Consider the following 13,390-nt stretch of genomic DNA (forward strand, 5'->3'; position numbering starts at 1 on the left):
TCCGTCTTCAATCAGCCGGCTGCCAAAGCTGGTATAATCATGGAGAAAGAGGGAAATAAAAAAAATAAACCCAAACCTACTTAAATGTGTATCTTCTGCCTTCTTGGCCTCCGTCCCGTCATTCAGGCACCTCACGCGATCAGTGAGGCAAACCCTATGACAAGCTACAGCCATCATTAGCACAGGCAGCTCCATGGCAACCGCACAGCACAATACCACCCTCTGTAATCCTCGTGGCTGCAATTCCCTGTGCTGGCAGAATTTCGTCACAGCTCTGCAGACAACATAACAAACGCTGCCCACCTTAAACAGGGTTGCATCCACAAAGAACCGACTTGGCTCGCTTCTAGCCTGGGCAGCGGTCACTGTAAGTAAAGGTTAAGAATTTCCATGCAGTGGTGAACGATCGAACGGCTGCACTCCTGCTCACAATAGGACGTATCACATATCACTTCCCATTATTGCGTCAGTGGCGTAACGTGACAACACGAAAGTAAAACGGGACGTAACTTTTATCGTGTATAGGAAGGCTACACCTGCATTGTTGAAGGGGTTTCCCTGTCAAGGTTTAGTAAATGATCCAGGGTTAAACCAAGACCTATTCAACAGATGGGTTCATGCAACGCAACACACCACAGTGTCAGCCAGTCCCTGAAAAAGTCCCTTTTTAGAGTTATGGACCTTGGCCAGGGGTGCAATGCTGACTGCACTCTGGACCTTCAGCTGATGACCATCTAATCGCAGGCGTCGGGCGGAACATCCTAACCTGCTGACCACACACTGCCAGGCAATAAAAAACATGACACTACCTGTGACCCTGACAGGCAACATGCTGAAATACCAGACGAACAGGTGTGCAGTGTAAGTGTTGCGTACCTGCTCTTCCTCATACCTGTACCTGCTCTTCGGAGGCACAGCCCATTTTCAGGTGAATATACCAATATCATGCCACAAGGGGGCAGTGCAGGACCAAGGACTGTTTTGCTGACCAAACAGGACAACTGCAGTCACCCCTTCACATCAATGAAAGGGTGTCAATTCTCACGCATCTATAGTAACACTCAGGCTCTCCAACTCACACAGAAACACACAAATCTATATGATTATATTATAAATCCAAAATGAACTAAAAAAGTGTTGGCGTGGATTGCAAACCATAAAGACTATTTACGAGGTAGTAAAACGGTTACGTAGATGTAGATGCGTGTGCAGACTTGTCTTGAATCGAAAATCTCACGTCAGCCAGCTGACCAAAGCCGGCAACCCTGGAATGGGAAAATTATCCGTGCCCCATCCTGCCCCCCCCCCCCCAACCAATAAGTCTGCTTTCATACGATGGTATGAAAAGTCCACTTCTTACCAACTCACAAACAGATAGCACTGTACCGTACACTCTGCATACCAATTTGCTGTCATTTCCCATATAGACCCTTTTATATAATATACAAACCATCTAAATTATCCCCCTGTATGTACAAAGCTACCACTGTATACACTGGGAAAACTGCGTTTTGGACTCATTATTAAAGCGCGGGATTTGACAGCCACAGATAGCTAACGAGTGAGGCTGGTTGCAGGTGTTATGCCGAAAAATGCATCCCTGCCTTAGAATGCATGCCGGTGTTCCGACGAGTAGAGCTTTTAAGGGTTTTTTGGGGGTCAGGGGTTTTTTAGGAGTTAGGGTTAGGGTTTTAGGGGTGTTTTGGGGGTTAAGGTTAGGGTTTTAGGGGGGTTTTGGGGGTTAGGGTTTTAGAGGTTTTTTGGGGGTTAGGGTTAGAGTTTTACGGGTTTTTTGGGGCTATTGATTAGCATTACGGTAGCCTTACTCGACAAAGTAGCTCAACTCGTTTCAGATCAGCGACCAATCGGTCATTTAGAGACAGGCAAGCATTCTACGGCAGGGATGCCTTTTTCGGCATAACACCGGGACGAAGATGCACGGCGTAACAAGCCATGATGTAGATCCCACTGTTCTTTTTTCCCCCAAAAATAACATTTAATATTGAAGATACTCAATGCACTTACACTAACATATATCATTTTCAGTATGGTTTATGTATTTTAGGCTTACCATCGTCTGTCAGTTCGTGCGCTCTCGATAAGCTGCAAAAACATCCCCATTTACAGATTCACGGTCAGCTCGCACCTACACGGTACCGCCAATGTCAGATTCGGGACGTTGGCGCAACTGCATGCGTACAAAAGGGATACAAGAATGTATACGTCTTATGAAACACTGTTGTTAATGTAATTCTCGTTTTAATAATGTTAATGTCATTAAAATAACATTTCTTTAATCAAAATACATAAGCAATTTAAAAAAAAAATGAAATAGTGGATCAGAGACAGACATGGACCTTTGAAATCTCTTAACTGGACAAACCAACATCAAAGAAAAATATATATTTATAGTGGAATACACATTACTTATTTACATTTCATTTACACATTTGTGGGTTGACATGAAAGGCATGAACACGTCACACGGAGATGTGAAGGAGCTGTAGGGGAGCGCCATGTGAGCTCGCCCCACCCACCAAGTCCGCAGAAGCTTCTCGGAATCCCCAGGCTCTTCTGCATGAAGTTCTCATTGGTTAAATGTACGTAACGCTTGACGAGCAAGAGACACTAACACACCCTCAAGTACAGTTCATAGCGATACGACCTCACACGTCGGAGTGGTAAGATAATACAGCAAGGTTATCGGAAACAAACAATGCCGAAGCCTTGTCATCATTCATGACAATTTGTGGATGTTAGTGCTAAAATTCAGAAAAAAAGCAAAACATATTCCATTCCATACAACTCCATCACAAGCTCTGAATGACCACCCGCTGGAAGTTGCCCACAGGTAACCCTCAGAAAACAGGACTTTGGTTTATTCATTCACCCAGTCGAGATGTCTTTCACCTACAGCACCTTTAGGCCATGCACACTTATTTCCTGTAAACTTGTTAAGAAACAGGTGGAACAAACCACAAAATATTTCGTAATATCTTGAACAGCGAGCCCTATGAAAGAGGTGTAGTTAATGTCAGGGTGTTATCTATGCTGATGAGATTAATTTCTCCTGACAATCTTATGAAGGTTTTTTCGGCCCCTTTCAGAAAATGTGTTAGCTAGCTGGCATAAGGGTTTATGAACATTTACGCAGTGCTCAGAAACATACCACCAAAAGCAAATTTTGTAAGTCACACAAAGTTTTTGAGAGAACAAAAACTCTTATTGTATGCCAAACTATGTTGCATGATGTATCTATAACTGTAGGTCCTTGGCAGAAAACATAAGAAGTCAGCATCCTAATTTATAATCTGATTCAAACATATCACAATTTCCTCACATTTGGTTTCAACAACACTATGCTCTTCGGTGTCTATTAACATGCACATTTACTTAAAATCTGAGATCCTACTATCCAATAAACATGCAGCTTGTTAAACAGGCCAGCAGCTTGACCTGCCCCCCCACCTGCACAAAACAGGTGACAAGCAAGACTGAAGCAGGTGGGTCAATGGGTAATGGAACAAACCCAAATGATTACATAACCTGAAGCCAATGAAAACGTCAGAGCAGCAGCAGGCTAATGAATAGGGGATGATCCTTAATGTTACACAGCTATTACTGGCCTGGATGTTTTCAAGGCCGGAAAGAGCCCAGAAATGAACTTGAATGGATCTAGCTAAGGTGGAAAGGTGCCTAGCTAAGACTTCATCTAGGACTCAGCCCACCTGTACTGTGACTGAACTGCCAGACAGCACTGCAATAGCGAGCTAAATAAAATAAAGGTCTAAGCCAGTGTTCCTGAACTCAGTCCCCAGGAATCCGGAGACGTTTTTCGCTCCCTCCCAGCAACAAGCACACCTGAACCAAACAATCAAGGAGAACCAAAAGCACAATGTGGATTGTCTGAGGAGCCCAGAGGACCGGATTTAGAAACACTGCTCTAATCCAGTGTGTCCCATTCTGATCCTTGGAGGACCTATACACAGTTCATGTTTTTGCTCTACCGAGAGCTGAGGGGGAGCAAAAATGTGGACCAGCTGTGGGTCCCTGGGGACCGGATTGGGAAAGACTGCCCTAATCCTCCACTACAAACCACGATCAGTTTCTGCTTCTCATTACTGTGTGAATGTTTTAAAACCACACCGTTACTGACACTGACCTTGCAAGGTGAAGCTGATTTTATTGTCTACTGGGGGGCTAAAGGTTCATGACAGGGTTTCGCATTTAACGGAACGGCACAAGGAGTTTGACAGTCTGACCGTGTGCAAATGTGTGACAGGAATTAAGGCACGCGCTGGGTTGAGGGATCACGTCGGCTTCAAAGTCTAAGTTCTACGATGCTTCCCTGCCACTCACATCCAAATACCAAATACTTGTTATTTACCCTTTTCATGCTTTTGTCCAAAGTAACGTACAAGCGAGGATCAGCGAACAGGGTCAGACTGTCCTTAAGGGCCTCGCTCAAGGTCCCAACAGTGACGTCAGTCTGCAAGTCACAGAATTTGAAATGGCAACCTTCTGATCGCAGGCAGAGTCCTGACCCACAGAGTCACACCCACCACCTCGAGCTTTGGTGGATGATCCATTACTAGACCTACAAACTCAGCGATTCCACAGTTTCCCACAAGGGTGGTTAACATTGTTAGTTCATTATGGTTATCATTGACAAACAGGATTATGAACATAAAAGATACATACAGTTGCCATCAAGTTGATGAAAGTCATTAAATACTGTACGTTGTACACCTCATCTTTCCGGCGTGAGCGTTTCAGTGCTTCTATTTTGACATTTTTATGTTCCTGCCGGGTGTCTCATTTCACTTTCCGTTAAACAAGTGAAAAAAAAATCAGGCACAGGAATATGGAGGAACATGAACTTCAGGAAAACCCATGAGGCAGACAGCAGGGGTTTTTTGTTAACGTCAAAATAAATCACGAGTTTAAATGAACAGTGAATACACCTGATACACCACGAGAGCGTACAGTACATATCTAAGGAAATAATTATACTTGTTCTCTACAAGCTTTCAAAAAACATGTCGACACTGTCCTAGCCATCGTGACATGCTTTGTGCAAGGAGGGTTAGTATATAACACAGTGTATCTTTCCACATCCACCAGCCATTACTTTGTTAATGTGCTTTGTCTCCTTTAACCTCATGTTCTATGGAGACCTTAAGTGAATACTGCTGCACCAGCATCAAACAGACTCCTCCAACAACTCAAGACTCCATTGGTATGGCTGGCGAGCACATTAGTGTGACCTGTAGCCATTCATGGTTCCACTGGTTCCACAGTCCAGATGACCTGACCCACGTTCCGGACGGGTTGGTACACCTAACGCAGGTCAATCGGGTCTTTGGTGACGGGAGAAGCTTTACCTGCGATACCTCAGCAGAATACGAAATACATCAAAACTAAAGTACCTTGATTCACTACTGATCTTTCTCACAGTCTCTACAGAAATACTGTGGCACAGTTCCAGCCCAGTGAAACTGTGGTGAACATGCTTACACTGAGTGGTGTACCAGAAGCTCTCAACCTAAGCCATACTTTTTTACCCATTCATACAGTTGTATATTTTATCATTTCAGTATGTTTTGTGGGTATGTCCAGACATAGGGAGTATGAATCGTGGAAGAAAAGGCACCAACGTAAGTGACTTTATCTGCATCGTGGTCTTAACATATCTGCCTCTAGAGGTCTGTACAGTAAAGTTTACAGTCTCCTACGTTGGTACTGTTCAAATCTCAAGTTCTCAACCAACAATTGGTAACTTGTATTCTATTTAAAGCAAGTTCTAACAGTAACCTGATATCAAGGGAGTCCAGCCACGCATGTGAAGTTGGTGTAAACTCAACCATGACAGCTCAACACTTCGACTGCCGTTAGACGTGGCAATGGAGGCCCACCTCCAAAATTAGCATTTTTTTTTTTTTTGCTATTTCCAACCTGGCAAATTCCTTCAATAACTAAGATCAATATCTGTCCAATATGACAGAAGGCAGTGTGTGGTTCACGGCAGAACAAGAGGTTGGAATATAGCACCAGAAGATGTTAGGAAGAGAACTGATACTGCACCTTTAAAAACCAAAAATATCCATATTGAAATGGTTTAATGCTGATTAAAGAAAATACTGAGAATGTTTCATGTTTAAAACACTAAGGAATGTCATCATTACCATTGGTAAAATGTCCAGGTACAGAAACTGATAAGTAATACTCAACATAAAGGAAACAAAAACAGGATTTTCATAAAAGTCAGCTGCTGAAATGTCAAGCAGAAATCCACGGAAACTAATGCTAGAAACCAGCTGAAGGCCCAGCTGGGGATGTCAGATAAGCGTGTCTTTAAAGCCCCCCCAACCAGACCTTCATGAGGTCCGCTGCACCTGGGACTGCTCACACGACGTCGAAGAGCGATTCAACAGTGTGAGTGTGAAGTGCGGGGAGACCTTCCATGGGAAGTACTGATTTGTCTGGTTGGTGTGGTTATGAACGGATGGGACCGGAAACTTGGGGAACTTGACGTCTGGTTGTAGCCAGGCCTGTGATACATCTTCTGGAAAAGGCCAGCCAGATCAGCTTTGACGGAAACGACAGTCTGACGTTTCTGGGTATGACAGGGAAGACGCTACTCCCCCCATTCTGGGCAGCGCAAAACATTTCTGGGAAAGAACGGTGGTTTCAGCTGTCGTAGCTAAGCCTAGGGTACTGCATCTGGGAGAGACCAGAGTTTGGATCCAACTGTTGTAGCTGGCCATGGTGCACGGTTACAGTGAGAGAGCAGGGAGTTTCTTAATTCTGTGTTGCAAGCCTAGCAGACATTCTAGGAGATACCAGCATGATGCTTCAGCTGTGGTAGCTGGGCACAGCCGACTGTTTCTGGGAGAGACGCATCAGCTCTTCTCGGATGGCCTTGATGAGTGAGGCAGACGAGTGGGCTGGCGGGGAGCTCTCCTCTGGGGGAGCGGAGCTGTACCCCGACCCAGGACCGTCTAAGTTGGCCGGAGGTGCGGAGGGCTCCCTCGGGGAGGTCCTGGGCATGTGCAGGACGGGGGATGAATAGCAGTCAGGATATCCATGGACCTGTGTGATGGGAGACCAATGGGACATTAGACATTGTATCTGCTAGCAGGCAGAGAGCCTCACTGCTCATCCACACAAATATGGTCAAAAGCAAAAAAAGTGACAAACAAGTCATGAGAAGCAAAGGGATTCTGATGGCGGTGATCTGTAGGACCAGAGGCTGAGAGAGGTTGAGCTTCTACATTTGCTGTAAGCCCACTGTGAGCCAGCTTGAGGTCCTGAGGGATGGCGGCTCCTGGGAAGTCAAACTATTTTTTTCCCCCCGGAGGGAGATGTGGAGGTGCTTGTGGATAATCATCTCCACAGTTTCAAGCCAAGCTCCAAGTTATGGCAGCCACACCAGGACACGAGATGTTTTACTCTCTACAAAAATTGAGGGCAACCAGGATAGTGACATGCAAATCTGAAAAGTTTCACAGATAGATCCTTTCAGGTGCAGTTTTTAGTATAAATGGAGTAGAAAGGGGTATGAGCAGACGACCCTAGGATGCTCCAGTGAAGATGGAGTAGAGGATCCAGTCAGTGTTGACTAAGTTGAACATACTGTTCCCTATTATACTGGCATAAAGGTTTGAATATGTTCATTTAGCCTAGTTTAGTTAACAGTAGATGTAATACTATTGAAATTGCACATCCTGATTTAGCCGAGTTTGACATGTCCCTGGGTCACCAAGGAAGGGGCTTGTGTTTGACTTCTGTAACCAATCATTGTATGACATCGTCACATGAATTAAAACTGTTTTCTGTTAAGCGGCCAGGTGCACAGATGTGTTAAGTACCTGTTTTTGTGTGCGTGTCATTTAGAAGCCTTACGAACAAGGCTGTACAGAGCAGTGTAAGGGCGCGTCTTTGTCTATGAAGTGCTGATAATAATAAAAAGGCTCCGCCTCCTGATCAGAAACAGAGGCGGAGCCTGCTGAGGGATGCACCACCCAGGTCAGGTGACTGCATGGCTGCAAGCCTTGAGTTTGAAAATGAGAAAAAAATGGACCAATGCGGTGATGTCATACACCGGAGACTGTGATTGGTTAAAGAAGTGACACGCAAGCCCCTCCCTGGGTGACCCAGGGACACATCAAACTCTGCAAAAATCTGGATGTCCGTTGAAAGCAGAGCTAGTTCACAAACAGGGGAAGAGAGTATGAACTGGGGCGGCCCGGGTACTGCAGGATGGAGAAGGACTGATTTGCTTGGTAGGCAAAGTGCAGAGGTTCAAGGGGGGGCTTCCATCGCGGTTATTAGGTGGGAGGGTGAGTGGCTCAAAGGTTTATATTAAAAACAAAGGAGAGAGGTGTGGGTCTGTAGGGGTTCAGGCAGGAGACATTTTGTTTTTTTAAGGACAGGAATGATGGGAAATGTTTTAAGGCAATTTGGGCCGGAGCACTGATTCAAAGACGAGTTTGAGATGTCTTGCAAATAGGGCCGATAACTGTTCTGCTTGTGCTTTCGTTCGGCAGGAGAGAACAGGTCAGGTCCAGTGGCATGAGAATGGCCTGGGTGGGAGTGATGGAGTTTAGCTGGTGAAGCAGTGAAGTGTGGAAGGGTCTTGCCGCAGTTAGTCTGCCCCATGGAGCTGCTTTGTCGTGGCCTTTGGCAGATCTGATTGCATTGGGCCCTGTTGTACTTCTCACTAGTCTTGAAGGCCACCACCTTAGGCTGTTATAGACCACCAAGCTCAGTGTTGAACCAGGACTTGTCATTATATCTGCAGATTTTGTTGGAATTCAGATGTTTTCACAAAAACTGATGAATGAGGAGATCGAGTCCGGGTGTTGGGCCAGGTTGTCTTTGGCAGCTTCGTCCATGCAGTCTTCAAGTCCCTCAGTGACTCATCCATTTCCTCTGAGATCTTTCAACAGGCTTGTAAGTTTTGAGCCATTGCCTGCTAAGAAGTATCAGATGTATTATCAGACGGTCAAAGTTCTCCAAGGGGAAACAGGGAATTGCATGGTATGAATCCTACACTCTGTGGACTAGTGTCTCTTCTCTCTTCTTATTTCACAAGTTGTATCTGGGGAGTCCAATTCTCAAGTTATCATAGCTGAAATCACTCAGTATGATAACCACAGAGTCCTGGTGGTCTTGCTCGGCTTCTATTATCCCATCAGCCAACAGCTACAAGCCAAGTTAGCTACAGGAGGGATACACGCTCCAACCAGTATTATGAGGGCAAATTCACACTGAATGAAAATGTTTTTGATTAATAAAAGTAGTTCCCATGCCGCCAAACTGTGACGTGTAGAGGACAGTAGTGTCACTGCACCAAACTTGACCGATTAAAGTGTACAAAGCAGACTCCATGTTGACCCTTGTAAAGAAACAGGCAGGCAGGTTCCCAGCCGTGTGGGGGGTGGAGACGTGTAACCGAGATTCCTTAAAGCAGAAAGGGGGAGGTGTGCATAAACCTTTTCATGTTAACCAACATCCAAATTAAGTCGGTCAGTGGGACATGAATACCGTGTGGGAGGAAGTCGCAGAGGATTCTGGAGCTAGGAGATCCCACACCGCCGGGATGAATGGTAAGACACGGCCTCCACCTTCTAAACTGCTCCCCCCTTAATTAGTTGTCAAATGCAGCTTCTGTGTCTTTGCATATAGAATTTTGACGAAATGTGTCCTCTGCATTTAACCCATATGTGACATAGCAGGGGGCAGCTAATTCAGCTGTATTTAGTATTTCACAGTAAGAATGTCGCAGTAGTTTGAGAGAGTCAGAGTCTTTCATAAAGGTATGAGGGACACGACAGACTGACAGCAGCTTACCTGGTCTCTGCCGGGTACGGCTCGGCTGAACTCCTCCTCAGAGTGGTAGCGCCCCCAACTGGAGCCTCCTGGGTGAGCGGAGGAGACCCGACCCAAGCCTGGGTATGCGCCAATCCGGCTCGACAGCCCCACCTGGGTCAGCTGGTGCACCTGGGCACCTGCACACACACACACACACACAGACGTACGTTTGTATTCTTATCTTTGTGGGGACTCTCCATTCATTTCAATGGGCATAACCCTAATCTCAGCAATGACAGCCTAACCCGCTACCCAGCCCTAACCTTAACCATAAGTAACCAAACGAAATACAAGACATTTGGCAGTTTTAGTTTTTTGACTGCAGTCACAGATTTTTATGAGTTTCCCCTTGTGAGGACCGAAAAAAATGTTATGGTCCCCATAACATCAAATAAATCCCACAATGTGGCAGAGACCAATTCCTCTGTCACCATCTGTGTTACAAAAATACCACAAGTATGTCCGAGTGAGTCACTCAGGAGGCTGATCGCTCAAAGGCTGAGACACGGGTCTCCTTCAAGCACAGGTCTGCAGTGTTACCTGTGGCGCCCCCAACAGGCCGGGGTCGGGCAGAGGAAGGCAGCTCGTCGGTATACAGCCCCCTGCTGGAGTACAGTGCGTCTGGCTGGATCTGGTCGGCTTGAGTTGGGTCATCTGCGGGGAGGTAGTCCGATTCCTGGCCCTGGCTGAATCCAACACGGAGTATATAAATCACAAACAGCACACAGGGCTTCTGGACAGCAAAGAGAACCTGTAATTCGTTTAGCAACGAAGGATTAAACGGTGTCCTATTTTCCTTCTGTGGCAGCTTTTTCGTTTAGCGGCCACTTAATAAATATACACAATTACCAATATTTGAAGGTTTAATCCCCACGATGCATATTTCTGACAAAAGCTCTCCTATCTGAGATTTTGAAAAACGCACAGAAATTAGTTATCAAAGGCACTACTACAGGTGAAGGGGATTATGGGTAATGTGCTCCCAGCGATAAGGCTACCGGGTATAAAGAATGACACCAAGCTACACCTCAGAACCATGCCAGTTTGGGATGCTCAACCGAATAAGTTCAGCTGCTCTAAATACATTATTCATGAGGCCAACATCTTTGCACGCGACAGATGACAGAAACTGTCAACGGAGTGTGTGTGGAAAAGGCTACTAATCCGAGAATCCATTATGAAGCAGGGAGAATGCCAGTGTGGCACAGGGGAAAACGGCTTTCACGCCAATGCGACCCACCTCTGTGTTGGGCTCTGGGCTGGGGGGGACACTGCCGCATCCGCATACCTCTAGGGGGAAACAGAGAGACAGCGTGAGCACAGAGGGACAGCACAGAGAGACAGCGTGAGCACAGAGAGACAGCACAGAGAGACAGCGTGAGCACAGAGGGACAGCACAGAGAGACAGCGTGAGCACAGAGAGACAGCACAGAGAGACAGCGTGAGCACAGAGGGACAGCACAGAGAGACAGCGTGACCACAGAGACAGCACGAGCACAGAGAGATAGCGTGAGCACAGAGAGACAGCACAGAGAGACAGCACGAGCACAGAGATACAGCACAAGAGATAGCGTGAGCACAGAGACAGCACGAGCACAGAGAGATAGCGTGAGCACAGAGAGACAGCACAGAGAGATAGCGTGAGCACAGAGGGACAGCACAGAGAGACAGCGTGAGCACAGACACAGCACGAGCACAGAGAAACAGCACGAGCACAGAGAGACAGCACAGAGATAGCGTGAGCACACAGAGATAGCACAGAGACAGCGCGTGCACAGAGAGACAGCGTGAGCACAGAGAGACAGCAGAGAGAGACAGCGTGAGCACAGTGAGACAGCACAGAGAGACAGCGTGAGCACAGAGAGACAGCACAGAGAGACAGTGTGAGCACAGAGAGACAGCACAGAGACAGCGTGAGCACAGAGAGACAGCACAGAGAGATAGCGTGAGCACACAGAGATAGCACAGAGACAGCGCGTGCAGAGAGACAGCGTGAGCACAGAGAGACAGCACAGAGAGACAGCGTGAGCACAGAGAGACAGCACAGAGAGACAGCGCGAGCACAGAGAGACAGCGCGAGCACAGAGAGACAGCGTGAGCACCCCAATCGGACAGACAATCAAGAAAACAAGCTAGAGTGGTATATGGTGTCGCTGGTTACAAATCACAGGTACTTCTAATTAACCGTTAGCCAGTCTTATACTGGTGGGAGAGGTTAGCACACACACACATGGACACACATGCACACATACACATTTGTATTCATAACTTTGTGGGGACCATCCATTCACTTCTATGGGTAAAACCCTAATGCCAACATGACGACCTTAACCCCTACCCAGCCCTAACTTTACCTATAAGTAACCAAACAAAATACAAGAATTTTAGCAGTTTTAGTTTTTGATTGCAGTCACAGATTTTAATAAAACTGAGTTTCCCCTTGTGGGGACTGAAAAAATGGCCCCCACAATGTCAAAATAACACATTTTTAGCACATCATGTGGTCCCCACTATGTGAAATACACATACTGTATAACCCACACGCACACACAAATACATCCTTTCTGGCATGTTGTACACACTTCACTCTACAGTGATCAATGTAGTACAATGTCAAAGAAAATATTCAAAAAAGAACTTTCTCAACACAGAGGAACTAAGACATAAATGTACATAAATGGTCTTTTGCGGAAGCTTGAGGAACCTTTCAATACTACACTGACTCATACTATGAAGACAGAAATTTGGACAAAGCCAGATACCATGAGATAGTAGGAAGCCCATTCAATTAATTTATGAAAAACAGACTAACCCAGACACTCTTCTGCCTCATTCTGCTAATATGGAAAAATACTGGTCAGAAAAGGTGCTGGTATCTGGCTTGCTTTGGTTCACACCAGAGAGTAGAACTGTCCAGACCACAACACGGTACTTGATTCTGCCCGTATAATTAGAGTCCCTCTCAGTTCTGAAACTGCCCCACCCTGAGACTCGTGGAGTCGCATAGAGAGGTGGAGGGTGTAGAGGTGAGCGGCCTCCCGCTCAGGCTGGATATCCCGGGGTGACTAACAGGCCCGGGAAAGCCCAATTAATAGCCAGCTCGATGGGAGCCATGCACTGGCAGCCTCTGCAGCTGCTGACTGCACAATGACAGGCCGCGAAGCTTCTTGGCGCCGCACAGCACATATCGCTGCCTGCTCTCAGATGCAGTCCAAACCCAGAGTTCACCTTTCGGTCTGGGCCCAAGGCGCATGAATAATACAGAGAGACGCTGTGGCCTGCTGAGCCTGGCCAGCATGCTGCGAGACCTTAGAAGGAGTCCGGCTCCTCGTTCTCTATTAAGCGCCTCCTGCAATTTCAACTATGGGTATAAGAATCCGACTGGCAGAGAGACCATGCATAAGGGAGAGGGCTTCCCCATGCTCACAATCCCACCATCAGGGCAGAGAAGAGCCCTCCCTCCCACCGTCAGTACGGAGAAGAGCCCTCCCTCCCACCATCAGTACGGAGAAGA

General features: G+C 46.5%; 1 protein-coding gene across 7 annotated transcripts in view; it reads right to left on the reverse strand.

Moving 5' to 3' along the window:
- Positions 1-4,631: 4,631 nt before the first annotated feature.
- Positions 4,632-13,390, reverse strand: part of LOC111833253 (UPF0606 protein KIAA1549) — a 48,521-nt gene continuing 39,762 nt past the window's right edge. For all 7 annotated transcript variants that reach the window (XM_072718252.1, XM_072718214.1, XM_072718241.1 and 4 more), the window contains 4 exons: positions 11,117-11,166; positions 10,417-10,562; positions 9,856-10,013; positions 4,632-7,092 (listed from right to left, as the gene is read on the reverse strand). In XM_072718252.1, coding sequence (XP_072574353.1) covers positions 6,856-7,092; positions 9,856-10,013; positions 10,417-10,562; positions 11,117-11,166 — 591 coding nt within the window. In that variant the 3' untranslated portion in view covers positions 4,632-6,855. The remainder of the gene's footprint in view (positions 7,093-9,855; positions 10,014-10,416; positions 10,563-11,116; positions 11,167-13,390) is intronic.

The sequence above is a fragment of the Paramormyrops kingsleyae genome, chromosome 1, assembly GCF_048594095.1.
Source record: "Paramormyrops kingsleyae isolate MSU_618 chromosome 1, PKINGS_0.4, whole genome shotgun sequence".
NCBI lineage: Eukaryota > Metazoa > Chordata > Actinopteri > Osteoglossiformes > Mormyridae > Paramormyrops > Paramormyrops kingsleyae.